The 27999-nt window shown below is 33.7% G+C and overlaps 1 protein-coding gene across 5 annotated transcripts in view; it reads left to right on the forward strand.

Moving 5' to 3' along the window:
• Positions 1 to 161: 161 nt before the first annotated feature.
• The window catches only part of LMBRD2 (LMBR1 domain containing 2), a gene marked incomplete at its 3' end in the record, with an annotated part of 41732 nt that continues 13894 nt past the window's right edge, over positions 162 to 27999 (forward strand). For 2 of the 5 annotated variants that reach the window (XM_079145743.1, XM_079145746.1), the window contains exons 1-11: positions 163 to 340; positions 10942 to 11176; positions 11436 to 11521; positions 12833 to 12928; positions 15505 to 15672; positions 16802 to 17012; positions 23120 to 23194; positions 24201 to 24314; positions 24860 to 25043; positions 25954 to 26135; positions 26670 to 26803. In XM_079145743.1, the coding sequence (XP_079001869.1) occupies positions 11003 to 11176; positions 11436 to 11521; positions 12833 to 12928; positions 15505 to 15672; positions 16802 to 17012; positions 23120 to 23194; positions 24201 to 24314; positions 24860 to 25043; positions 25954 to 26135; positions 26670 to 26803 (1424 nt within the window). In that variant the 5' untranslated portion in view covers positions 163 to 340; positions 10942 to 11002. Of the gene's footprint in view, positions 341 to 10941; positions 11177 to 11435; positions 11522 to 12829; positions 12929 to 15504; positions 15673 to 16801; positions 17013 to 23119; positions 23195 to 24200; positions 24315 to 24859; positions 25044 to 25953; positions 26136 to 26156; positions 26452 to 26669; positions 26804 to 27999 lie in introns of those variants that run through there. The other 3 variants (XM_079145744.1, XM_079145742.1, XM_079145745.1) reach the window with 3 other exon arrangements.

Genomic DNA, 27999 nt, shown 5'->3' on the forward strand with positions numbered 1-27999 from the left:
GCTGGGAATTGTAGTTCCTGGCCTGTCTCGTCGTCGACGGACACGCTCCTACTTCCTTCCCTTGCGATTTCGCCCGCCTTCCAGATACCCACAATCCTCCGCAGAGCGGGGCTGGACGCGACAGCCCGAGTAGGCGGGGAAGCGGAAGTGGGCGGAGCTCCGGCTGACTGGGAAATGTCAGCCGCTTGACTGTGGACGAGTTTTCCTTTCCCGGGAGCCCGCAGGCCTTCTGGTGACCGCCGCCGCCGTCGCCTGTGATCGTGGGTCTCAGACCCTGGACGGCTGTGGCGGGCGTGGAGCTTCCCGGTCCCTTCCAGACGCTGTCTGGCGAGATCGGACGGTGAGCCTTAGTGGGAGCGGTGAGGCGCGAAGGGGTCTGGGGTCCGGGCCGAGCGCAGGTGGAGATAAAGGGGTCCTGGAGCTGGTGGAGCGCTGCTGCCGCGAGGCCCACCTCCCTGGCCTGAGTGAAGGCAGGAGCCAGGCCCGCCGGCCAGGTGAGAGGCTTCGAGCCGCGGTGTCACACCTGCCAGTGCCTTTGCCAGGAAGCTCGTTCCTCCACCGGGAAGATCCTTACCTCATCTGTAAAGTAGGCACCGCGACAGCGACGCACATCTCGCAGGCTTGGAGTGAGGATCAATTCAGATTACGTGCGTGAAAGCCTTGTGTAAACTAAAGCGCAGATCGAACTAGAAGCGGTGGTTTGATTATAGGGGAGCCAGACACCACGATGGTTCCTGCCTGGGATGGGAAGGCTGGGCATCTCCTTAAAGCCTTGACAAGCCTCATAAATTCTAGCAAGCGAACAAATAAGATCACGGTGTGTTTGCAAAGGGCTGTGCAAAGCAAAGGGCCACCCGGAATGCCATTCGGGTGCTCTGGCACAACCGGCTGCGTGCGTTTGCGTCGCAGCCTAAAAGCCAGCTAGCTGCATTTAGCCGATTTGAATAGAGGAGGTTGCGGGTGGTTAGAGTAGGGAGCGTGCTGTATTTCAGGTAGGATGACCATGCGAAATCCATTGTGCAAACTGTACTTCAACTGTGACCCCGGGAAGAGTGGGAAAGGGAAAGGGGATAAATCCCAAAACTAATAAAAAATGAAGAGCATTTATGAGGTTCGGAAGTTAGCAAGCCAGCTTCATTACAAACCTATTAGAATATTAGTTCTTATGCTGTATGACATAACGTTGTGTTTCTTTGAAGAAGGGGGTGGGGTTCGCTTTAAATCTTCCTTTCTCAGGTATGTGCTTGTTTCAAGCTTAGTCCTTGTCTTGAAAAGTAACTACCTCTCCACAGAGCAAGAAATTCCTGACACTTTTACTTTGTTCTTGAAAGTAGGTGAGATTGCTATACAGAGATCTGTTCACAAATTGATGTTAATTGAAAGGAGGTGAAGAACACTAGGCTCATTTTTCAGATTCATTGTACTAATGTTACTATATGGGAAATATTTTTAAATGCAACCTTCTGATTTTTGACATAAAGTAACCTGTATGTTACTTTGGAGAAAGCAGTCACCTTCGTTTGACTCGACATTCTTTCCTTTGAGGTTGCAACTCACTAGGGAATTTTTTTTTTTTTTTTTTTTAGCAAAAACATAAAAACAAACAAAAAGCCAGAAACCACACAAAAGTACATATATATGCATGTGTATATGTATATACCCATGTACACATGTATATACACATTCCTGGGATTCCTGAGGTGCACGCACACACATATATATGTGAGTTCAAAAAGAACTAGAATATGTGTGATTCCTGAATTAGTGGACTCTGTAAGTCCTCTCTAGGGCTCAAGGGGGAGCCTGTTAACTTTGAAAATTAGAATGTTGTTTCAACTTGTTAGTGTGGGAATATATATACACATATACATGTATAATATATATATATTGCATACCCTCTAATTGTGGCTGTGGTATTAGCAGTAAGTAAAAGTTTAAATTGATACACATAACTTTTTAAATATATATGAATTGTGTTCATTGAAGATTTGAAATTACTAGCTACATAGAGATGGCTGTCTGGTCTCTTTTTAAAGGATTGCATTGTGATTGTTACTAATGTAGCATATTTTAGTTTCCTGATAAATCTTGTTAGTTTAATCTTATTTGGCATAGTGCATATGCCATTTTTGAGTAGAATTGATAGAACAGTATCCAAAAGAGTTACATTTTTTATAACTGCAAATGACATTAGGGTGAGTAATTTCTAGTGCTCTGGAAGCTTCAGATAGAATAAAAAATGACTTTGTAAATTGAGAAAGTGTTTATCATACAACATCAGATGCTTGGAAGAAGCAAGAGTGATATCATTTATGCATAATCAAAATAACGGCATAGTTACAAGTTGATCAATATTAGTAGGCCTTAGGATGGCCTAAAAGGACTGACCACCATAAATAACTAGTACCATAAATAACTAGTAGTTGTTAGTTTCATATTTGAGTACCAATTATGAAAAAAAGAAAAATTCCATTTAAATAGAAGGGTAATGTGCTTTTACCTTAGTTACATCATAGCATGAAGTGAATTTTAAAATTCCTATAGTTTTATTCTCACATTATTTAGTTTCAGGGGATAAAAGACTGAGGGCAATTACAGAGCAAAAGGTTTCATCTGTCAAATTTCAAAAAGATCCTTTTCCCTTGATTAGTTTTAAGCTAGATCTTTAGTTCTTTTCAATTTAATGCTGTATGATGGACAGATATTGGGGCAAGAACAAAAAGTTTCTACTTTTCTGTTTTCTTTCCTACTTTTCCCTTGTAGATTAGTCATATATTTCTGTAAATCAGTTAATAGCTTTATTGCCTGAAAAGTAAAGTTAAACTGTACATTAAACAAGACTCTCTTAGCATTTTTGTCTTGTATAGCTAAAAGAGTAATTAATAGGAGAATGAGGGACTGGGATTGTAGCTCAGTGGTAGAGCACTTACCTAGCATGTGTGAAGCTCTGGGCTCGATCCTCAGCACCACATAAAAATAATAAATAATTTAAATAAAGGTGTTGTGTCCATCTACAACTAATTTTTTTAATTTAAAAAATAGGAGAATTATTTTTCAATTTGTTCACTAGAAAACTGAACTAAAAAAGTTATTTAAACAATTTAAATTGTAGTAAGAAAGGATATCTGGATTGGAAATGACGCTTGTAATTGCAATCCAGGCTCTGTAGTCAGGGTGCCTCTGGCTTTGCCACTTACTGGCTATGGGAACTTGGGCAAATTACTTTCTCACTCAGTGACATTTTCCCCTTTATTAAGCACAAATACAATCCTTTCTTACTAAATTGTGAGATTTGGTTCAATAAAGCATAGTAAATGCTAGCGCAATGCTTGGAATTTGGCAAGCACATACTAAATGTCAGCATTTCCTTTTTAAAATATTTGTATTAAGAAGGATGCTGAGGTTTATTATGTATCAAACTAAGTCTACAGTTTATATACCTGAACTCTTTAAGATTTTAAGTTTTTAGTTTTCTTCGTACCTTCCTACCTGCCTGATTACTATCTTTCCTTTCATGCCTTGCTGAAGGTGAAACAATTACAATGTATCTCTCTTTGCTAGGAGGGGCCCCTCAGACTTTGGAATTCTGATTACTTGGTTGGTTTGCCAACTCAGTTCTTACATGGTTTCAAAACATACTGTGACTTTTTCCATTTTTAGAATAACAGTGATAGTCTGTTATGGTATTCTACATCCTAAAATGAACTCTCTCAAAACCTGAGATATTTAAATATGAGAATAATGATTATGTTTGTAAGATTTAAAGTTTCATTGGCAGTAGACAATTGTTGACTTTATTATTCACTTCTAGTTCTGGTTCTTTCGACTTTTCATTATTAGAATCTTGAGGTATCTCCTAGTTTTCATTAATTCATTCTGTGAGTAAAGATACATATTTAACACTGAGTCTGATGAATCATTAGGTTCTAATTTGAGATTTTTCATTCAGTTTCAGAATCTTGAGTTTTGACAAAAATTTTGTCAGTTTTTTGTTTGCATTCTCATCAGTTACTATTCTTTCTTTTTTTAAACATTTTGGATTCTTGAAATTCTGAAGTTTTCTTAACTTCTAAAGCTTCCATTCAGAGTGTATTTAGCCTAAAGAACCATTATCAGCCATAAAAGGGTAAGGAAATAGTACTCCAAGTCAGTAATGTTAGCAATCTGATTATGAAATTATAATAAAAGCATTTGACAAAATATTAAATAATATCTTGATGACTGGAAAAAGACTGAATTAGATTTTATTGTTTAAGGTTTTTGGAACTGATGTTTTGAAGATATAATATGCCTGCTTGTCAGATTCTAAAATTTGACAGAATGAGTGAATTGGCACTTATAAGTAATTCTACTTTTGCTGCATTGGTGTTAATGCCAAATTATGATTGCTTTAAATCCCCTTTCCATTTCTACACACCAGGAACTGAGTTTTGATTTGCCTCTAGATTTTAGTATCGTAATCATCTTCTCTTTGTTCTTATTTTAATATTTGAAAAGTGTTAATCAACTGTTGTGGTCATCAGAGACCTTTATCTCCTTTTGCCCTTAACATTTTTACAAAGCTGCACAAGTTTACAGTTCAGCAAATGATTTATAATAGTCCACCTCTTTTTTGATTGTGTACCTAGAAAAATGAAATTTTCTTTCTATGCAGCATTGATGTGGCAGGCGCACCTTCTTGACACAGCTCTCTGAGATGTGTTCTGTCTCTTAACAAACAGATGAAAAAGCTGTTTGGTCTATCTTGCAGACCAAGAAAGATAATCCTAATTTGTTGAGAGAAACAAGAGGAGCCATTTCTGTGAGCCAGGCTCATATCTTGTTTTATAGGAATGAGGGAGGAACCAGGCTATGGTAACCACAGAGGATGAAAAAAAAAATAAAATAAAAAAATAAAACAATTACCATTTCATAAGGTTTTTTTTTGTTTGTTTTTGTTTTTGGCACTGGGAATTGAACCCAGGTGCTCTTAATCACTAAGACACATCCCCAGCCCCCCCCCCTTTTTTTTTCATTACCCACAGATAATCTTTATTATAATTTTGGTTCTATTTTAACAGAAGGAGGAGAATAACATTGATACTATCTGCAATATGATTTTTAAAAATTATTTATTTGTTCTCTTTATACGACAGTAGAATGCATTTTAACATATTATACATACATGGAGTATCACTTCCCATTCTGTGGTTGTACGTAATGTGGAATTATACTGAACATGTATTCCTATATCAGCATAGGCAAGTTATATCTGATTCATTCTGCTGTCTTTACTATTCCCATCCCTCCTCTCTTTCCTTTCTTCCCATTTGTCTAATCCAGTGAACTTCTCTATTCCCTCCCACCCCGCCCCCCTTATTGTGTGTCAGCATCTGCATATCAGAACATTTGGCCTTTGGTTTTTTGGGACTGACTTATTTCACTTAGCATGATACCCTCCAGTTCCATCCATTTACCAGCAAATGCCATAATTTCATTCTTTTTATGGCTGAGTAATATTCCATTGTTTATATATACCCCATGTTCTTTATCCATCCATCCATTTCTTTATCCATTTATTGAAGTGCACCTAGGTTGGTTCCATGGCTCAGCTATTGTGAATTGAGCTCCCCAGACTTCTAAAAAAATATTTTATTTAGAGACAGGGTCTCGCTGAGTTGCTTAGGGCCTCTCTAAGTTGCTGAGTCTGGCTTTGAACTGATTCTCCTGCCTCTGCCTCCCAAGCTACTGGGATTACAGGCATGTGCCACTGTACCCAGCCTCCATTTTGTAGTTGTTTTGAGAGAACTGGGAGTAGGACTTTTAGGGTAAAGACCATTTAGGCAACGAATTAGCGTCTAAACGCACATGATATAAAGGCAGCAAAGATTAGTAGCTAGCATTTATTGAGGACCTATTCTATGCCTGGAACTCCTTCATGTGTTTTATATATCATTTGATTCTCATAGCAACCTGTGTGAGGTGATTATCCTCATTTAGCAGCATAAATTGCATAAACTTACACAAGTATTAAATAGAGTTGGGATTTCAAGCCCAGATTTGCTAAGATACAAGAAAACATTTGTATTTCAAAAGAGTTGTAACGTTAGACACTTAAGACCCTGTAAAAATTTTAATTCTCTGTATATTACTACTCTGATTTTAAAATAATTTTAAAATTATAAAATGATATAGTTTCATTATTAAAAACTAAAATAACGTACATGGATCCAAGAAAGCACAAAGAAGAAATTAGAAGTCATCTCTTGACTACAGAATTGCAACCACTGTCAGCATTTTGGTGTATTTTTGTCCATGCACATATGTGTGTGTTTCTTGGGTTTACTCCCCAGTTCTATCCCTTTTTATATCTCTTAAAGTGTCTCTCTGGACCTCTTCTTTTTCCTAGGATGGGGGACTCTTGTGATCTCTTTAATCATTCTCTGCATAGTTAGGTAGCCCTTGACTAATGCATGGGTCCCTGCCTCTGTCAGCCATGATCAGAGCATCAGGATTAGTAAGTTATAAAACCCTTGAATGTTTTTCTCAGAAAGTCTGTGGACATGGTGGTGGACTTTGAAACTATTTAATACAAAAAATTTAAGTTGCTCTGTTTTCATATTTAAATAATGCTGTAGTGAAAAATAATATTATAGATAGATCTTTTTATCATTTTGTTTTTTCTTGAGAATAAGTTATCTGAAGTGGAATTGCTAGGACAAAGGATATATACTTTACAAAAGAATTTTGACACGCATTGCCAAGTTGCTGTCCCTCTAACAATGTGTTTTTTTTCAAAAGCTAGACTTGAGTTTTCTAGTCTTTATTATTAAATTATACTTTAATTGAAATTTTTCATGAATTATAATGTTCAAATAACTAAATCATATGGAGAATTAGGTACCCCTTTCAACAGAAAATTACTTAGTTGAAATAACAAAATCAGATTATAGGAATTCATAAGGAAACCTGGAAAGTGTTATCATTCTGTGCTGTAAAAATTCCTCACTTGAATTTAGATATAAGATCAAAGATATGAACTTTAAAACTATTATTTTCTCATCTCAGGTTAGAGAAACTCCAGTTTTTATCTTCAATTTCTTGAGACCAATAGGCCCTGCCTATGTCACAAAAAGGCAAAAGAAGAGAAATAGATGATGTGGTAAACACAGTAATAGACACACACAGATGTCTATGTTAGATTATCCAGGTGAATCCAATGTAATCATGAGCCCTGAAAGGAGAGCCTCTCCCAGCTTAGGGCAAAAGACGACATCACATAGATGTCAAGTATGAGAAGGGCTTACAAGCCTTACTCTAAGATATGCAGGACCACCAAAAGGAGAAAAAAGAAAGAAGATGACTATGTAAAGAAATGGTTATATTAATTTGTTCAACTATAGTATATAAACAAACCATCATGTGGTACACCTTAAATGTGTATAATTTTTAAAAAGGATATACAGGGCCACATGCAAAGACTGAGAGGAGTCCTCTTGAGCTAAGAACAAATGCTAATTGGCAGCTTGTAACGAAACAGGGATCTCTGTTCTATAACCATAAATAACTGAATTTACCAACAGCCTGAATAAGCTTAGAAATGGATTCTTCGCCAGAGAGGAATGTAAACCTACTGACCCCTTATGAGACCCTAAGCATAGAACTCCACTGAGCCACGTTGTTCTTCAACTTCTGACCCTCAGAAACTATGAATAATAAATGGGTGTTATAAGTTGCTAAGTTTGTAATACTTCATTACAGCAGTGATAGGAGACTAATACACAGAATATGAGAAGTCATCAAATAATTTCTTTAGTACTAGAATAAAGGATCCATAATTCTGTTTGTCTATATCATCTTAAAGTACTATTACTAGAAATTGAGTGATAGTAAAAAAAAACTAATAGTATCAAGTTTATAACTATGATTTTGTTGTTTGCTTACACCCATATTTTTCCTGTGTCATTGTTATTTTTATGCACATTATGTAAAAGTGCATGTATCTAGTTTTTCAGTTAATATAATTTTTAATAATGTTCTATCATTTAGCATTTTTTGGTCATCAATAATATTCAGTCTTTTTTCCTATGATTTGATTATCATATTCTTTGTATGGGACAATTTCAGGCAAATAAACACCCTGAGACAAATTAAGATATTTTCAGACAATAACTGTGTTGCACTTATACAACAATTTCACACTAAATGATTTTTTTTTCCTTTTTTTAAAAGCTGGATCTTGAAGGTGGTTAAAAGTTTTCTACCTTGAGCTTTCAGTAAAATACTTAATCTATGCTTGTTTTAAAAAGATTGGACTTATTCTTGTGGTGGCATATGTTTTATCATAAAAAATGGAATTTGAAAGTTTGAGTGGCAGCTGATGCAGAGTAGAAAGCAATTTGAATTTTTAATAAGTATTAAGTATTTGTAAAGTTAACTTATCTTCATGAGTTTTACATTCCCTTTGAATAGAAATAGCAAAAAATCATGTAAATACTTAAGTACATTGTAATATTTTTTTATTCATTCTTTTATTCTTTCAACAGATATTTCTTGAATACCTACTATATATTAGACACAACTCCAGAAACTTAGGATATAGTTCTGGATAAAACAGTTAAGTGCCTTCTTTCTTGGAACCTAGGGAAGGAAAAATGACAGGAGACAGTGTGTACAAAGAACATGCATCAGGTAGATAAGTGCATCACAGGATAAGGGGATAGAGAGTGATGGAAGGGGTTCAACTTTATATATTTAAGAAAAATGAAAATATTGGTGGTTGGAATTTGTAGATGAATGGAAAGAAGCTATTTCAACAACATAAAGAAATAGTGAAGAAAATAGTTCATAACATGTGTTTTTTGTGATATTTCATGTAAAGCTTTTTCATCTGGTTTTGGCTGGAGAGGTTTGCAGACTTGAAGTATTTTATCAATTATGCATTTTTGTTTTGTTGGGTGGCATTATGATATTTATTCTCAATGTTGAAATATCAATCAGTTATCATTCATAAACAAGCAAACATGCCTAACACAGATTTTACTGCCTTCAGTTAGAAAAGGCTAATTATTTGGGAGTAGAGAAATATCAAATAAATCTTGGTGACATCTGTATCATCAACACTTACTGCATATATTTTTTAATTTTTAAATTTTATTTATTCCAATTATTGTACATAACAGTAGAATGCATTTATACATTTTGATAGATCATACATAAATAAAGTGCAATCTCTTATTTTTCTGATTATACATATTGCAGGATCATATCGGGTCATGCAGTCATACATGTACATGAGGAAATAATGTCTATTTCACTCTACTGTCATTCCTTCCCCCATACCCTTTCCACTCCCTTCACTCCCCTCTACCTAAAATAAAGTAACTCTATTCTTCCCTATCCCTCCATCCTTATTGTGAATTAGCTTCTCCATATCAGAGAAAACATTCGATCTTTAGTTTTTTGGGTTTCCCTTATTTCACTTAGTATATTCTCTAACTCCATCCATTTACTAGCAAATGTCATAGTTTCATTCTTCTTTAAAGCTGAGTAATATTCCATGATTATATATTCCTATATCTATATATGTATGTATGTATATATATATATACACACACACACATACATACACCACAGTTTCTTTATCCATTCATCTGTTGAAGGGCATCTAGTTTGGTTCCATAGTTTAGCTATTGTGCATTGAACTGCTATAAACATTTATGTGTATGTTGATTTATAGTCCTCTGAGTATAAACCGAGGAGTGGGATAGCTGGGTCAAGTGGTAGTTCCATTACAAATTTTCTTCGGAATCTCTACACTGCTTTCCATAGTGGTTGCACCAATTTGCATTCCCACCAGCAGTGTATGAGTGTACCTTTTTCCCCATATCCTTGACAACATTTATTGTTGCTCATATTCTTGCTAATTGCCATTCTGACTGGAGTGAGATGGAATCTTAGAGTAGTTTTGATTTGCATTTCTCTAATTGCTAGAGATGTTGAACATTTTTTCATATATTTACTGAACATTTACCATACAATTAAAAATATTTTCAAATGTATAACTTTATTTAGTGGCATTGATGATTCTTTGCACATAAAGTAGGTAAAATGGCTTTCTTTAAAGACAATAAGGTGTATGCAGATAAATGGCAAATGAAGAATTAATCTTGTGAAATAGTAAATGAATAAATTTCAAGTTCTAAAAGTTGCATTGTTAGACAAAAAAGAAAAATAATGTTTCAAACAAAAGAAAGGTTACTTCCAAATAGTTTCTCTCTCTTCTTTCCTCTCTTAGAAAATCTTAAATTATGGGCTATGAATCATCTTAGAAAACTTTATTTTGCTAATTTTCCAATTTCCTAGGATCCTAATTTCCTCAGAATGCCTAGATACCTAATTTTCTAGAATAGCATATTTGTATAAAATAGTCTGTCAGTTCTTATACACAAACTCCAAATGACATTATTGAAACTGTTTATATCTAGTAGTAAGAATTTCTTACTTTGTAATATTTTAAGGACTAGTGTGACATTTGTTAGAATAACTTTTTTTTCTGAGGATACAATGTACGTGAATTTATTTTATTTTTATTTTTTGTAAGTACTGGGGTTGAACCCAGAGGTGCTTTACCATTGAGTTACATCACCAGCTCTTATTTTTTATTTTGAGACAGGCTTTCACTAGATTTCTTAGGCCAGGCTCACACGTGAGATCTTCCCCTAGCTTCTAGAGTCCCTGGGATTACAGGCATGCACCACTGTGCCCAACTGTATGTGAAATTTTTTAGATGTACTTTGAAAAGTAAGATATAGGACTTAATGTTAGGAATTATCCTTTTCATCTTATTCATAGTCCAATGTATGGAGGTTATGAATACATTAATAAATATTTAGAACATTTCCAAGTGGTCACTTCCAGTGTTAATGCTACATTTCTTTTTCTTTTTTTTTTTTTTTTCAGTGAACAGAATGGTCGAGAAGTATACATGAATAACTTTGGTTAATCAGAGTGACATTCAATAATGAGTGGTGCAGCTTTGGGCCTCGAGATTGTTTTTGTCTTTTTTCTGGCATTATTTCTACTTCATCGATACGGAGACTTTAAGAAACAACATAGACTTGTAATTGTTGGAACACTCCTTGCTTGGTATCTCTGCTTTCTTATTGTCTTCATACTGCCTCTGGATGTTAGTACGGTAAGAGGTGAAACTAATTTTCACAGTTTCGAAAGCAACTGTAATTGTATAGTTTGATTGAGATATATTATTTTTAAGACAGAAAGCTGAATTATATAAGAATATATTTAGAATTTAAGTGTTATTTTTGGAATTTGATTGTTAAATAGCATAGCCAGGAAGGTAAGTTTAGGTAGGCAGATTTACAAACTCTAATATCCCTTGAGTACTTGGTAACTTTTTGATTCTCATTGTTTAAACCATGTGCTCGTTGCTTTAGACAATCTACAACCGGTGCAGGCATGCCGCTGCAAATTCCAGCCCTCCTGATAATAACAGTACAGCAATCGTTACCCCCGTTCCAAGGTATATATTTCTTTTTCTTTTTTTAAATATAAATAATGCAGAGAAAAATTGCTTAAAAATTAGCAGTTTTTATCATCTAGATTGTGTATTTAGAAAAGTTATTCGTCTTTTCTACTGATCTTCCCATTTTCATTCTTTACTCATAGTCATTTTATTATGTGGTATTCATAATTTTAAATATTTAAATCGAAGTTTTAAATATTTAAATCTAAACTTTTTAAGTATTAATTGTTACACAAGGCCTTTCAGTAGATGGTAGTGAAAGCTAAAAAAAAAAAATAATAATAATAATTTGGTCTGGTTCTTCCCATTACTAAATGTGCACCTTTCAAAACCTTTATCCTCTCAGTCTGTCTCACATCTGAAAAATGGAAGCTAGACTTTCCTGGATTTTGGCACCATTACTAAATAAATAAAGGAGCATGCATTTTCACTTTTGCCTAATTTGACAAAGTTGTTATGAGCAACAAGGAGGTTATTCCCTATGTAGGGTACTCCTTTCATAGTTCATAGCCTTTTAAAACATTATACTTTTGCATCAAGAATGAAGAAAATTTAAATTGTCAAAAGGTTATATTGAATTCATATATTTCCAAGTAAAAAAAATGAATCTATGTTGACATAAGACTTTTTACCAATGTTTTAGTATTTGTGTGGTTATTTTTGCAGCTTTTAAAAAAATAATCTAACTTAAATAAAAGTAAATTTACAATGTAGATGTTATTTCTCTTTGTTGCACCATGAAAAACTAGATATAGATCAGCAGCAATTATAGCATTGATAGTCCTTAGATAAGGGATATCCTCACAGTTCAGGAAGACTATTAAGTGGAAGAATCTATGGTCGCAGACTCATCTTCAGAAAATTCAAGCAGATGCTAGTGTGCATATCCATAGGAGCTATGCTGTTGTGAGCTATGTTGTTGTCACTCATTTAATGTCCATTCCAATTTCCAGTAATTAATCACCTAATGTTTTCACTTGCCCGACCTCTACTCCTAGGTAGTAATAGCAAAACAAAAGAACACATAACCAACCCTACAAATGGGATGAGTCTTCTTACCCAGTGGTTAAAAATACACTGCAAATTGAAAACCATAATCATTCCTCTTAAGAACAAACTGTTTTGTTTCATGTGCATTTTTTTTAGTTTGACAGTCAGCTTTGAATTTTAAGTTTTTTTCTGAAGTTTTATGGAAATCAGTAATTATTAACCTGATGTAAACAGACTTTGCCACCCACAGATTATTTGTATAATTCATTTAACTGATAATTGTTTATGACTAATTGGCTTTAAATTGTTATTAAGCAGCCAACATCCATGTTTTAAGCCATGGAGTTACATTCCAGATGGAATCATGCCAATTTTCTGGAGGGTAGTATATTGGACATCACAATTTTTAACATGGTAAGTGACAGTGATAGATGAAAAATTTTTAAAAATTTGGCTGAAGTGAACCAAAAACTGTGATTATTTCTCAGTGAACCTTCATATTTTGCAATTTATTCATATGTAATATACTGTTTCTCTTAAGTCTGTATCTTCTCCCTTTCTGCCAACTCATGTCTCTTTTATCTTTTAAATAAAAAGAACGAAAGGAAAGAGAAGAAAAGGAAAAACAGACAAAAAAATAGAGAATAGAAAGAAAGTTTTCCTGGTCACTGTTTTTCTACAGTTATTGCCTTCTCCTGTGACCTTCAATCCAGTCTCCTTCTAGCCGCATTAGTAGATGAAACTGCTTTTGGTAAGGTCACCATTATCCCCGACTTTCTTTTTATCCTAACCTTTCGAATTTTCTTCAGGGAAATTTCTTTCATTTCCTAAATGTTAGTCTTCCCTAGAATTTTACGTTTGGTCATCTTATCTAACTCTTCCTTCATGGCTTTGAAGTATATTCATGATTTCATGCATCCAGAGTCTCTTTTTTCTCCCCATTATAGCTTTGTCTTTCTGCTATGCACTAAACTCAAAACTCACTGCCTGTTGAACATCTCGAGGTATTCTGGAGCCTACTCAACTCAAATGGGAGGTGGTAAACATTACAAAAGACAAACTGCATAGCAAATTAGAGTATTGCCCCTGTAAATTCATGCTTGTTAACCTCAGTTGGGCCCTCAGTGATGCCAGACTTTCCTTCTTTGTTTCATTAATCTGTTTGCTCTCCATTCTCTAGATCAGATATTTCCAGTCACTCCAAAATTTCTCCTCCTTGTGGCTCTCTTCTACTCCTCCTCCAAAGTCACCTTTACTCTTAGCATAGGACTTTCCTTTCTGTCAACCTCACAGTGAAAATAGAAGTCATTAGATGGCAGTTCTTTTAGCTTCTCGCCAACAAACTGACCATCCATCCTTTCTTCCAAGGACAGAAGAGTCATTTTTGTTAAGATAGTTCCTCTTCCTAAAATATAGGCTCATCCCATTTACCTCTTTTTACTTACTTTTAATTTCCAGTTTTGGCAAAACAAGCCAAAAATCTCACTTCAAATCCCTTTCCAGTCTCTACCTTGTTGACTCATCATGACTAAATTTTTTGGAGATTTTTTTTTTTTTAATTGAAGTTTAATTCCTACTGAAAAAAATACACAGATGATGTTTAGTTTAACTTTTTTCAAAATGAATGCATCTATATACCAGCACTCAAGATGATGATACCGGACATTGACAAATCTCAGGATGCCTCCCTCATGTTCCCCCTGTCATCACTCAACCACAGAGATCACTATGATTCTTTAAAAAAGAAAAAAAAAAAAAAAAAATATATATATATATATATATATATTATTTGGTTATATGTGGTGCTGAGAATCGAACCCGGTGCCTCACACATGTTAAGCAAGTGCTCTTCCACTGAGCCCCAGCCCCGGCCCTGTAACCATGACTCTGTCTTGCATCATCATAAATTAGCTTTTCCTGTTTGTGAACCTTATAAACGTGGAGTTGTATGGTATGAACATTTTTGCATTTCTTTCTTTGCACACATATTTGGAAGATTCATCTATACTATGTTGTATATATTAGTGTTCTGTTCTTTTTCATTTTTATAAAATATTTTATTTTATGTCTGTACCATGGTTTCTCTTACTCAGCCAAACTTCTTAAATGAACTATCATTTGATATCTCCATTTTATTCATTGTTTATTTATTCCTCAACCCATAGTACCCTATTTTTTTACACCCACACCTCCACTTACATATAGAGGTCATTAGTTTGCTTGACCTCTTGGCAGCATCTGATTCTATTGTTTTCTGTTTCCACTTTCAAATACTTCCTTCTCAGGTTTCTGTTCCATCTGCTTCTTGAATTTCTTCCTTGCCACTCTATTGTTCTATGTCAGTCTCCTTTGATTTCTCCTTCTCCTCCTCCTTTTTCTCTACTTCTTCCTTAAAAGTTGACATTTCTGAGTACTCTCTTCTGAACCCTAAAGTTGGATAGCCAACTACTTCCTGCTCTTGAAGTCTCCCTTGAATATCTTCTAGGTACTTTAGAATCATAGGTTGACAACCAGTCCTTTCCTCTTCTGCTTCTTATCTACTCCTTATTAGTTTTGGTTTTGATCCTTCTCATTGCATTGTCCTTGCTGAAGTCTTAGAAAATTAAAATTTATTCATACCTCTTTACTGTTAAAATGTTTTCCATTCTTTGGGTGTTGTCCAAACTCTGCATAAAGGCTTTAAAGGTCTGTTTTTAGACTCATCTGAAGTCATTTACATTTTTGCACTTTCTGCTGGTCAGTCTCCTTTGCTCCTAAGAAGGTATCTTGCTCTTTCTTCCCTTAGGCCCTTTGGTTTTTGTCAGGTTTAATATAAAAAATCCAGTCATCTAATAATGTTTATTCAATATTAACATGTGATTACACATAATTGTATTTATTATTGAAGAGAATTATACATTAAAGTTGAGATTTATATATTTCTTGCATTTTGAGATTATACAGATATATAATTGTTTCATTTTTTAATCATCTTTTTTCCATCCATCTAGGATTCTCTTACCCTTTATGCAGTCATATGCAAGATCTGGAGGATTTTCTATCACTGGAAAAATAAAAACTGCACTGATTGAGAATGCAATCTATTATGGCACCTATTTGCTGATTTTTGGAGCATTTTTAATTTATGTAGCTGTAAACCCTCGTTTACATTTAGAATGGTAAGAAAAGTAGTCTTCTTAACATTGTTTCTGTGTATGTTTGCACTTTTAAAAATCAATTTCTATCTCATGTGCAGGTGAGGATCATTTCTCAAGAAATATACAAAAGTATTGTTTTATTAATTCCCCCAAAAGAACATTTGAAAAATCTATATTACTAAGAAAGAAAATATAGAATAGCATCTTTAAATGTAACTCGTAGGTGATAGATTAATGCTTTGACTACTAGCTATATATTAAAAGTAATAATATTATTTTTATTTTTTGGTACTGTGGATTGAATACTGGGTGCTTTGCCACTAAGTGAGTTATATCCCCTGAACTTTTTTTTATTTTTCATTTTCAGATAGGGTCTCACTAAGTTGCTTAGGGTCTCACTAATTTTCCAACCTGGCCTTGAACTTGTGATCCATGTGCTTCAGTCTCCCAAGTCTCTGGGATTACAGACATGCACCACTGTGCCCAGCTAATAACATTATTTTTAGATAGAATTTCAAATTTTATAAATGAACACATATCTGGTTTTCTTTTTCACCAGAACTTGTAAATATTTTTACCTTTTGTTTTCATTGTAGTTTAAGAATGTATTTATCCTTGATATCATTTTAGGTTTAGATATTTAAATAAAATTGAATTCTGTTTTGTTCTTATAAACTGTAATGTATACGAAAAGTCAGGTCTGAAAATTGAAGAGTAGAGTAGTAGTGATAAGTCTCACTGTTACATTCCTAAGGTATGTGTAGGTCAGCTTTGACAGTTAATTTGAAAATTTTTCAACCTTCTCTTGGGTAATATTGAATAAGAAAGTACCTGTTGTAAAGTATGTTTTCTTTGTGAAAAATATGTACATTTTTTTTTGCCACAAATTATCCTGGGTTCTAATTTTGACTGTAATAGAAACATTGTTTCCTATGTTAAAGTTCATTTTTATAGCCATACTTTATCTTTCCATAAAAATACACTTATCTGCTGTGACTGAAAAATATAAGAGGATTTGAAGGTACACACACACACATAAAATTCTACCTTTTATTATAGTTTTCTGAAAAAAACATTTAATACTAGTTACTTTTACTTTATATTTTGTAGGAAATTGTATTTATTATAGCTTTATTATTCTCTTTCTTAGGAACCAACTTCAGACAATTGGAATTGCTGCTGCCAATACCTGGGGTCTGTTTCTTCTTGTGTTGTTGTTGGGGTATGGTTTGGTGGAAATTCCTCGGTCATACTGGAATGGAGCAAAAAGGGGTTATCTACTTATGAAAACTTATTTCAAGGCAGCCAAACTGATGACAGAGAAAGCAGATGCAGAAGAGAATTTGGAAGATGTTATGGAGGTAAGCATGTTTAAATCTTACAAAGGCAACTTTTCCCAAGTAGTATGTTTCTCTTCTTTGTTACCAAATTTTTGGTTATTGGTAGCACATGGATGAGCTTCAAAATGCAAATTTGATGATGTCTCAACTAGAATCACTTCTTTTTCATTTATTGCACAGTGCTGGATATCAAACCTAGGGCCTCACACGTGCTAGAACAAGCAGTCTTTAGAGGTGGCTCCTTCTGACAAAGACCTGGGAAGTTATATTCAGTAGTATAGGGGTCTTCCTGTTGTCTTGGGGCACTTTCAGTGATACTCTTTTTTACTCTCAAAAGTTTCCCAGATTAGACAATAAATTATATAGTTACTCTAAAATAGCAGAAATGAAAATAGTGATCAGAGGACATTTGTTCCTAAAAAGTTTAACCAAAGGCAATCCCACCATCTGGGAAACAGAATGATTTGCATGAGAGTTTGTATCAGCAAGTTTTGTTTCCTGTCTATAATCTAATAGGGCACTTCATTTTATTCACTTGTAAAATGCAAATTACTTGAACCAACTTCACCAAGTTGTTGAAAGCATAATTTGAAAGTTATTACTTTTAGGAATGTACACAAAAATATACAACAAATTATAAAAAATTTGCTATATTAAGTAACAACTTGGTTACATGAATTTTAAAAGAGGTTGTTGTAGACCTCTTGCATTTTTTTCTCCCAGAAGAAAATATGCCACTTTGGTGACGTTGGTTGCCAACTTAAAATTTCATGCAGAAAGTCCTTCATTCATAAAAGGAGTTAGCATAAACTCCTAAAGTTCTAATGTGGCCTACAAAAAAAAAAATTAATTTGGCCTATGTTTAGCTCTCCAGCTTTATCCCAAGCCTCCATCTTCCTTATTCTGGTCACTTTGGTTACTCAGACTTGCTAATAATGAAATAGTAAACAATTCTTTAGATAACACTTAACTTTGATTCCTTAAACTTCATAATGATAATAATAACAAACAGGAAAGACAGTAGAATGAATCAGACATAACTTTCCTGGGTTCATATATGAATATACTGCCAGTAAAACTCCACATCAATACCATCTCAAGAAAACAGTTATAGACTTACTGTTTGCCTAAGTTTTTCTAAGTCCTTGACATATATTAATATATAATTAACCCTTGAACAATGACAGAGTTTAAGGGCATTGACCCCTGTGTAGTTGAAAATCCACATAACTTTTGACTCCTCAAAAATTTAACAACTGCTGGGCATGGTGGTGCATGCCTGTAATTCCAGCATCTGGGGCAACTGAGGCAGGAGGATCACAAGTTCAAAGCCAACCTCAGTAACTTAGTGAGGCCTTAAGTAATTAAGTGAGACACTGTCTCTAAGTAAAATATAAAAAGGGCTGTGGATGTGGCTCAGTGGTTAAGCACCTCTGGGTTCAATCCCTGGTGCCAAAAACCTTAACTACTAATAACCTGCTATTGACCTGAAGCTTTACTGATCACATAAGTAGTTGATTAACACAACATTGTATGTTATATGTAACATATATGGTGAAAAATATGCTAGAACCAGTGAAAGAACATTTTTTACTGAAATGTACAATTTACTGAAGAGAGGAACTGAACTGGGTCACAGGGTTTTAAGTGGATATGCACAACACTCAAGCTCATCTCAATAGCAACAAGAGGTGGCTATGAAATGCATTACAGTTGTATGTACTACAGTTAATTTTAAGCAATTATGACTTAATACTGTATCTTTACATTCGTTAACATTTCTCATGAGTGCAAATGGTGCTAGGTATGAAATGTATGCATACATTTGGATGAATTTTAACTTTTTAGAATAAATTTGTATATATTTTATGGTATCAAATGATAATAGCCTGTATCTATGTACATTTAATGCATTCATAACAGACTAACTTTAAAAAATAATTTTTCAATATTTCTAGGCTATGTGATTCATCTGTAGGGGTTTTTTTTCAGTTGTTACAAATGTCCAGAAAGAAAAAAATCATACAAGTGGATCTGAGCAGTTTCAAGGGTCAACTGTATTTAATTCAAATATTAGCTTTGTAACAGAGATTATTTTTAATCCCTATATTAGGAAAATGATGCTCAGAAAGGTTAAGTAACTTTCCTATATATCACACAGCTAGTAAGCGGTAGAACTAGAAATTCTAAAATCCAAGCTAAATTCTTTAACTTATGCTCTAATAGAGACTAGCACATTTTTTCTGTGAAGGGCTAGATGGTAAATATTTTAGGCAGTGTGTGCCGTATGGTCTCCTGTTTTAACTACTCTGTCATTGTAGCATGAAAGCAGCCGTAGACAGTACATCAATGAAAGAACATGCATGTCTTCCAATATTAGAACAAGTTATGGACTGGATTTGACTTGGTTGGATGACTCCTATCTCTTAATCATTACAGTCATTACCTCTCTTTTCTGTCTTTAAGCATGCTGTTCCCAAACTCTTGAAATATTCTTGACTCTCTTTAGCTAATTCCTGCTTCAATTTCAGATCTTAACATAAATGAGAATTCTTCAGGGAAGCCTTCTGTATTAGCATCTTAGGGCTGCAATCACAAAAGTAACATAAACTGGTGTCTTAAACAACAGAAATTTATTGTCTCAGAATTCTAGAGGCTAAAAGTTAAGCTCAACACTTTGGCAAGTTGGGTTTCTCTAAAGGCTGTCAGGAAAATCTGTGTCACACCTGTCTTCTAGTTTCTGACTTGCTTGCAGTCTTTGGTATTCCTTGGATTTTAGATCTCTGCATTCATCTTTACATGGTGTTCTCTTTGTGTGTCTCTGTGTCCAAGACCCCCTTTTTATAGATACCAGTTTTGTGGGATAAGGGCCCACCACACTCCAGTATAGCTTTGTCTTAACTTAGCTCGTTATATTTGCAACAATCCTATTTCTAACAAGACCACTTACTGAGGTCCTGGGGATTAGGGCTTTAACATATGACTTATTAGAAGGTGCAATTCAACCCACAGCACTTTTCCTATTCCCTAGACTCTTAGACCCTCAGCAATCATTTCTTAAGTGAATTAATAAGTAAACACATGAATGTGAATTGTGATTGGAAAATTTTATGTTGACTTTTCAGCATTTATTCTATATAAAATGTAAGAACTGTAGCAAAAAACATTGATTCAAAATGTGGGGATGAATATTTAAATAGTATTCTAATACATTTCCTCAAGTCTGTGATGAATGTTATTACATTTTTCAAAGAAGATAATTTACATGTAATCATTTGTTAAAACATTTTATGTTTTTATATTTTGATATACCTGAAAATTTGAAACTGGAGAAAATATGAAATACTTGAAAATTTATATTTGATAAGATACTGAATGAAATAGATGTTATTAGGTAGGAGCACTTTACTTAGGAATAAGATGGGGGAAATGAAGAAACAACATTGGTTCCTTCAATGCTATATTAGTATTCATAGATTTAAAGTGTGGGGGTTTTTAAAAATTTTAGATAAGAGAAAATTTTCCATGTAAATAAGAAACAACTCTTTTCTTAATGGATTATAATAGCAGCTGTCACATATATAGCTAGCAGAAGCCCACTTCCCTCTACCCCATAAAAAAGCATGGTTTCTCAGGTGTACATTTCTTTGTCCATATGCAAGTACTTACTGTCTTTCTGCCATATGAAGTGCTGTATAGAACTGTCTGCTAGGATATTAACTGTCTAGAGTAGTATATGGTATAGTATATGGTAAATGTGATGTGAATGATACCAAGGAAATGCTCTAATATGGAGAGATTTCTTATTTGAATAGTGATCAGAGGAGATACAGTATGACCTGGTGTGACCTGGGCCTTGAATGTTGGCTAGAATTTTGATAGCTACCAACATTCCTGTTGAATATCAAATTGTTTCAAATCAAATTAAAGTGAACATAGAGTTTATGTCGGAAAGATAAAGCCATAGTTGGACCTTGAATGCCAAGTGCAAAGTTCAGAATGTATTTTGTAATAAGGAACCAATGATACTTTACAAGCAGGGAAAAGATTCTTAGCCATATAATCCCCAAATGCAGTTTTCTCAAAACCACTTTAGTGTATTTAAAATATGTATCTCTCTGAAATGCATGTATGCATCTATTACTTTTATTGAGGCATTAATAAAACTTAAAAGCCATATCAAACCATTCAAAAGGTATTGCTAGACATCTTAAAAAGTTACTTCTTGATTCTGTTATTTTTCTAGAGAATTTTGGAGAGGAAGAAACAGCTAATTTCCACTGAAAACTGCTTATTGGCCTGCCTTCATGGATGCTGTCTGTCCTGCTTACAAAATAATTGATTTGGTACATTAATGAAAGAGCTTAAAGTTAGGTTATTTTATATGAAGGAAACAGACTAATATTTCAAATAATTCCCATACTTACAAAACTTGTAAACTTTTTTTTAAGGAAACTTAAATTCATAACTGATGTAGCCAGTGTTAAAAACTGTTTCAATACTTGTTTTGGTTTAATATGGCTAAATAATTTAAAGGAAAAATATTTTATATATAGTATATAGTCAGATTGTATAGTTCATTTTCAAAGCAGGATAAAATTGTGCTGACTACAAACTTTAAGGCAGCTTAATAATGGACAATTCTAATGTAATAATGCTTCAGGGGTACATTTTAAATACTCAAGTTTGTTCTTGTCATTCTTGCATTTGGGCCTCACACATTAGCCTCAAAATAAACTGTTACTGATGCCATCTAGGAACACATTTTCTTCTTCAACCTAGTGAAGTGCTAGTCAGACCTTTCCTTTCCTCTTCTCTGTAGTCACATGCTGGTATTTTTCTGTCTACAATAACTTGTTCACTTCTTCCTGGGAACCTTTATATTTTCTTCCTTTTTCCTCTATCTGGAATAGTCTTGCCCCTCCTATTAGTTAAATAACTTTTACTTATTTTGTTTTATCTAATTTTAAATGAATTTAAGGCTGGGCTAGTTAGGTCTCACTAGCCACATTGAAATCATATGCAACTTTATTTTATTTTACTTTATTTATTTGTGGTGCTGTGGGTCAAACCCATGACCGTGTGCATGCTAGCCAAGAGCTCTACCTCCAAGCTAAAACTGGAACCTGTATTTTATTTTAAATTATCAGGGTATCAGAAAGCCTCCTACAAGAGATTATACCCCCTTAGAGCATTTTATATTTTTTTCTTTTATAGCAGTTTCCAAATCATTTCCATTTGATTAATGTCTGTTTTCTTCATTAAGCTAAGCTCCTTGACAGGAGCAGTGTCTGTTGGTACAGATTATTCCTAGAGTATGCATATATTAAATTTTGATGGATGGTGCTAAGTAACCCTCCAAATAGATTATATCACTTTTTACGGTGTGCAAGAGGGCCTATTTCCATACACTCTTACGTCATTACATGATGTCAAGCTTTTTAACTCTGCACAAAAGCTCTTTTTTAAAATTCATATTTGTTTGTAGTAAGCTTGAATATCCTTTTAGACATTTATAGATCAATTGTATTTCTTCTGTACTCTCATTTTTTCTGTCTCTGCCTGGGCATAGTGACATGTAGTCTCCTGTTGGAAAGTAGCAGGCACTGTGTGACTGTGTAGTCTTTTCCTTTGTTTCTTCACTGTATTTTAGATAATGAAATAATTGATCTTGATGAACAGGGTGGAGTAATATAGTCTGTTATTTAGGATCAGAATTTGTCATATCCTTTGTGAACTTTTTAATAATAATCATCTTTGTATATCAATTAAGCAAATGATAAAGGAATGTATGTAGAAACTAATAAAAAGTGTGAATGTATAGATACAATAAAATTATCTTGTATTTTTGCATGTCTTTTTTTTTTTTTTTTTTTTTTTTTTTTTTTGGTGGTACTAGGGATGGAACCCAGGGCCTTGTGCTTGCAAGGCAAGCACTCTACCAACTGAGCTATCTCCCCAACCTTGCATGTCTTTTTAAGAACTCTTATTCAGTGAAAAAAACTTTGTATAATGCTAAATAATTTGAGTTGAAATTAAACTTGTAAGATTATAGAAAATATTTAGTGTATCCTCATTTGAAATGTCTCACCTCTAGAAATGGAAATGTTTCTCTTGCTCTTTTTTAGGAGGTTCGTAAAGTGAATGAAAGCATCAAGTATAACCACCCATTGAGAAAATGTGTTGATACAATACTTAAAAAGGTAATTAAATAATATTGCCTTATTTCCTTTTGAAATATATAATTACATAATATATAAATTAATATTTTATATAATAACAAAAGCTTCAGAAAAGTATAAGAAATGCCTATGGCTCAGGTTTTCCCAGTACATTTTCATGAAATTATTAACCATAAACGAGTAGTAATTTGTACATAGATTTTCCTCTTGTTATTACAAGTTTAATGTTAATTATTGATGATATTTTCCACTAAAACATGAATACGAGTTAATATTGAGTAATGTATTTTACAATTTTACATTTTATAATTTATTTCATAAATCATGAAATAAATGACATTGTGAAGTATATAATAATGGGTATTTAATAAGAAACCATACAATTAAGGTTTTGATGAAGTGATGTTGAATCACATATAGTCATATACTTCCAAACAGTTCTTTGCAGTTCCCCAGTTGTCTTTTATGAAACCTGAGAACCACTGTTTTCTCCTATTGTACTGCTTGTTAGCTAGTGTTACTTTGGCTATTTAGTCATGGGCTTAAATTTTCTAACCATTTTTCTTGTATTTGTTAATTTTTGAGTCCTATTCAGGGAGATTAACTAACTTGCCAAAATTCATAAAGGTAATAAGTGACTGGTAGTATGGAGATACCCCAAATCCTACATGTGTTTCTCTGTACTGGGTCTTTCAAAAATTCATCACTTTGGATTTGTCTTGAATTTTTCATTATTTTACTCCTCTCAAATACTATTTTCTTCATGTATGTAAGTTCCCTTACCTCTACCATTCTCCAGCTAGTATGTCTGAGATAAAGCTTAATGTTAATAGAAGTAGGAAGCTGATTACATTTTTAAAAACATTTTCAAAAAGAGGTGAGCAAGTGAAAATTTATTCAGAGATGCCAATAAAGGAAGAAAATGTCTCTGAGAAAATTAGAAATGCCCAAGAATGAAAGATTTTTTAATAAAAAAAAAATGTTCATCTTTTATACTTAAGATTTTCAAAATCTGTTTTCTTTTTAGTGCCCTACAGAGTATCAGGAAAAAATGGGTAGGAACATGGATGATTATGAAGATTTTGATGAAAAGCGTAATACCTACCCAAGTGAAAAAAGTCTGGTAAAATTGCATAAACAGGTAACTTTAATAATTAATTATAACTCTTTTACATTCAGTTAGATTTACAATTATAAATCAATTAGATTTATAATTATTGCCCACAAAAGATAAATTTTGATTGAGTTCATATCTAAAACTTCTTTCAATACTATCCTTATCATTGTTTTTTGAGGTGTTTTAACTTTGTGCTTCTGGACAGTGGGACTCTGGGCAATTGAAGAATGGGGATTAGAACTATTATGTTCTATGGAACTGTCATATCATTAAAAAAAATAAAAATTCAGGCCTGGGGTTGTAGCTCAGAGGTAGAGTGCTTGCCTTGCACGTGTGGGGCACTGGGTTCAATTCTCAGCACCATATAAAAATAAAAGTATTGTGTCCATCTACAAATAAAAAAAAATTTAAAAAGACAATCCTTGACCCCATACAGTGAATGCCACTAGCACTTTCATGTAATGACCAAAATAAAATAAAATAAAAATAAAAAAATAAAAAATGTTCACTAGCAGTAGGTTGACACACTGTTGTATCAGACTAACACGTGTACCTCCTTATCTTTTTAGGTGATTTATTCCGTTCAGAGGCACCGTCGAACTCAAGTGCAATGGCAGATTCTCTTGGAACAGGCATTTTATCTAGAAGATGTAGCAAAAAATGAAACTAGCGCAACTCATCAGTTTGTTCACACCTTTCAATCACCAGAGCCAGAAAATCGATTTATCCAGTATTTTTATAATCCTACAGTTGGTATGGAATTTCATATAAATTTTAAAGTTTAGTAATAATTTTTTATAGGAAAAAGTATTTATTTTCTCAGTGCAAAGATAAATTATACTTGTATTATTTAGTTTATACTATGTGGTAATATGGGGTAACTATTTTACTTGTAAAAATTTGTCATATCCATTAGTTTCCACTGTTATTTCAAAAATAATTAAAATTCTAAAATGTATTGCAAAAATATATGCGATACATGAAGCATATTATATATGACATAATTAAACTAATTATAATTTTAAGCAATTTTATACCACCAGCTTGAGTAATATTGACATACTGATAACATATCCCCTAAAAAATCCTCTTTGGTTAGTTACATTCTAGTCTTGTGTATAAAGACTAGAGAAAATTAGAAATACCCAAGGATGAAAGCTTTTTTAGTAAAAAATAAATTTCCATCTTTTATAATTAAAAATTTCAAAATCCACTTTCTTTTTAGTGCTCTACAGAGTATCAGGAAAAATGGGTGGAAACATGTCTCTTACCATAAACTCTCCTTTAATCTTGAATATTTTCTTAGTCTTTGTGTTTTATAATTTAGATGTTTGTGGAAAGTATAGGCCAGCTGTTTATTCAGTGTCCCTGAATTTGAGTTTGACATGTCTCACTAGACACAGGTTATGCATTTTGGGCAGGAATACATAGCAAAGATAACATGTTCTTCTTAGTGCATGATAGCAAGAAGCACAGGGGATGTCACTTTATCCCACTACTGGTGATCATTTGGTCAGGGTGATGTCTACATGGTTCCTCTACTGTGTAAAATTGCTATTTTTCTTTCTATAATTAAGTATCTTATTGGGAGATATTTTGAAATGTTGTCAATACTCTTTTACTCCTTTTGTTTTCCTAATTGTATTTTTCTTCAATTTTCCAGAATGGTACTGGGAATGTCTTTTGCGACCATGGTTTTACAGGATACTTGCTGTGGTTTTATCCATCTTCTCTGTGATTGTTGTGTGGTCAGAGTGCACATTCTTTAGCACAACTCCTGTCTTATCCCTCTTTGCAGTCTTCATACAACTGGCAGAAAAAACTTACAATTATATTTATATTGAGGTCAGTTTATTTCGTATCTGTCATAAAACATGTCTGTTAATAGTATAATCCTTAACTGTTGTATCTTTTCTCATACATTTCTTCTAGTAATAATGAAAGCAGTGAAGTTTCTCACAGTGTTATTATTCACACTTCCAAAAATGAACTTCATCAATTTACCCAGAGTATAAAAACTAAGAACTGTATTTGAGGAGAGCTAGTGAAAAATTGTTTTATGAGAATACTTTGATCCACTTTATGCCAATGAAGCTACATAATTTACAATCTTCATGTGAAGAGTTGCCAAGGGAATGGGAAAACAGGCTCACTTCAGGAGGTAGATTTGAAATTTATGGGTCTAGGATGTTGAACTGGTTGAAATGTAGATTTTTTTATAATTTAATTTTCTTAGGTGATTTTTAAAAACTACCTTATTATAACTTAATTTTAGGACATAAATAAGTTTTAGCTCAAAATGAAGGGTAATGCTTATGATAGTTTATAAAGTAATAAAGTCCATTAGTCTTAAACTGTTCTGTTTTTGTTTTTTTGCAGATTGCTTGTTTTCTGTCCATCTTCTTCCTAAGTATCTGTGTTTATTCTACTGTATTTAGGATTCGTGTATTTAACTATTATTACTTGGCTTCACATCACCAGACTGATGCTTACAGTCTTCTTTTCAGTGGCATGTAAGTTGGATTTAGTTTAGAAATAAGAGAAATATCTGCATTGCATGTATTACCATGGATCTCTCTTTTATTATTTTTTTATGAATGTTTGATATATTTCTGTGAGACATTTGATGAGGTTTAAATATTGACTAATGTTTGCTGATTCCCAGCTAAATCCTGCTTGAGGTTTAAGGTTAAATTAAGTGTGTTAGTCAGCTTGTCATTGCTGTGACCAAGATTTGTGAGAAGAACAACTTAGAGGAGGAAAAGTTTATTTTGGGTTCTTAGTTTCAGAAGTCTCAGTCATCTCTGTTGATGATCAGTGGACTCCATTTCTCTGGGCTGGAAGTGAGGCAGAATATCAATGGCATAAGTGCATGGAGGAAGAAAACTATTCTGTTTGTGGCAGCTGGGAAGCAGAGAGAGAGAGAGAGAGAGAGAGAGAGAGAGACAGAGACAGAGACAGAGACAGAGACAGAGAGACAGAGAGACAGAGACAGGAGCCACTGAAAAATATAATCCCTAGGGGCATGTGACTTACTTCCTCCAGACATACCCCACCTGTTCACAGTTACCACTCAGTAATTCATTCAGATTATTTTATTAAACCACCAAGTGGATTAATCCATTTATTAGGTTTCAGCTCTCATAATCTTACTTCACCTCTAGACATTCCTGCTTTGCCACATGATCTTTTCAGGGAACAGCTCATATATAAAACAATGTTACATATCCTAGATTTCAAAGGAGAGGAAAGATATGGTGAGGTTGAATTTTCAATTAGAGATTCAGGATATAGATAAATAAGTAATAGAAAGAATTGAGAGTTTATAAACATTAATTTATACTTAGAGAATGTTCACAGAGTCAGTGGCCTAAACTCAACTGAAGGGGACAAAAAACCAACAGGAATAATTTTTCCTGAGGAATTTAGAGTTTAGAGAAGTAGTTCTAGCTTGGGCTGGATGGTACAATCTATCATTTATTGTCAAATCAGTCATATGAGGTATTTCTAAGGGTGGGTCTCAGAAATGTTCACAGAGGAATTGGTACTTGAAGTATCTTTAAGACTCTTGTTTATTTGATAAATAATTAGGTCCTTGAAGTTGCAAATGTACTAATAGAGTCCTATATATACTGAACTTCTAATAGTGAAATGTTATATAGCTTTTGTATAATATCAAAACCAAGAAATTTACTTTGGAACATTACTG

The sequence above is a fragment of the Sciurus vulgaris genome, assembly GCF_902686455.1.
Source record: "Sciurus vulgaris genome assembly, chromosome: 6".
In the NCBI taxonomy this organism is placed as follows: Eukaryota; Metazoa; Chordata; class Mammalia; order Rodentia; family Sciuridae; genus Sciurus; species Sciurus vulgaris.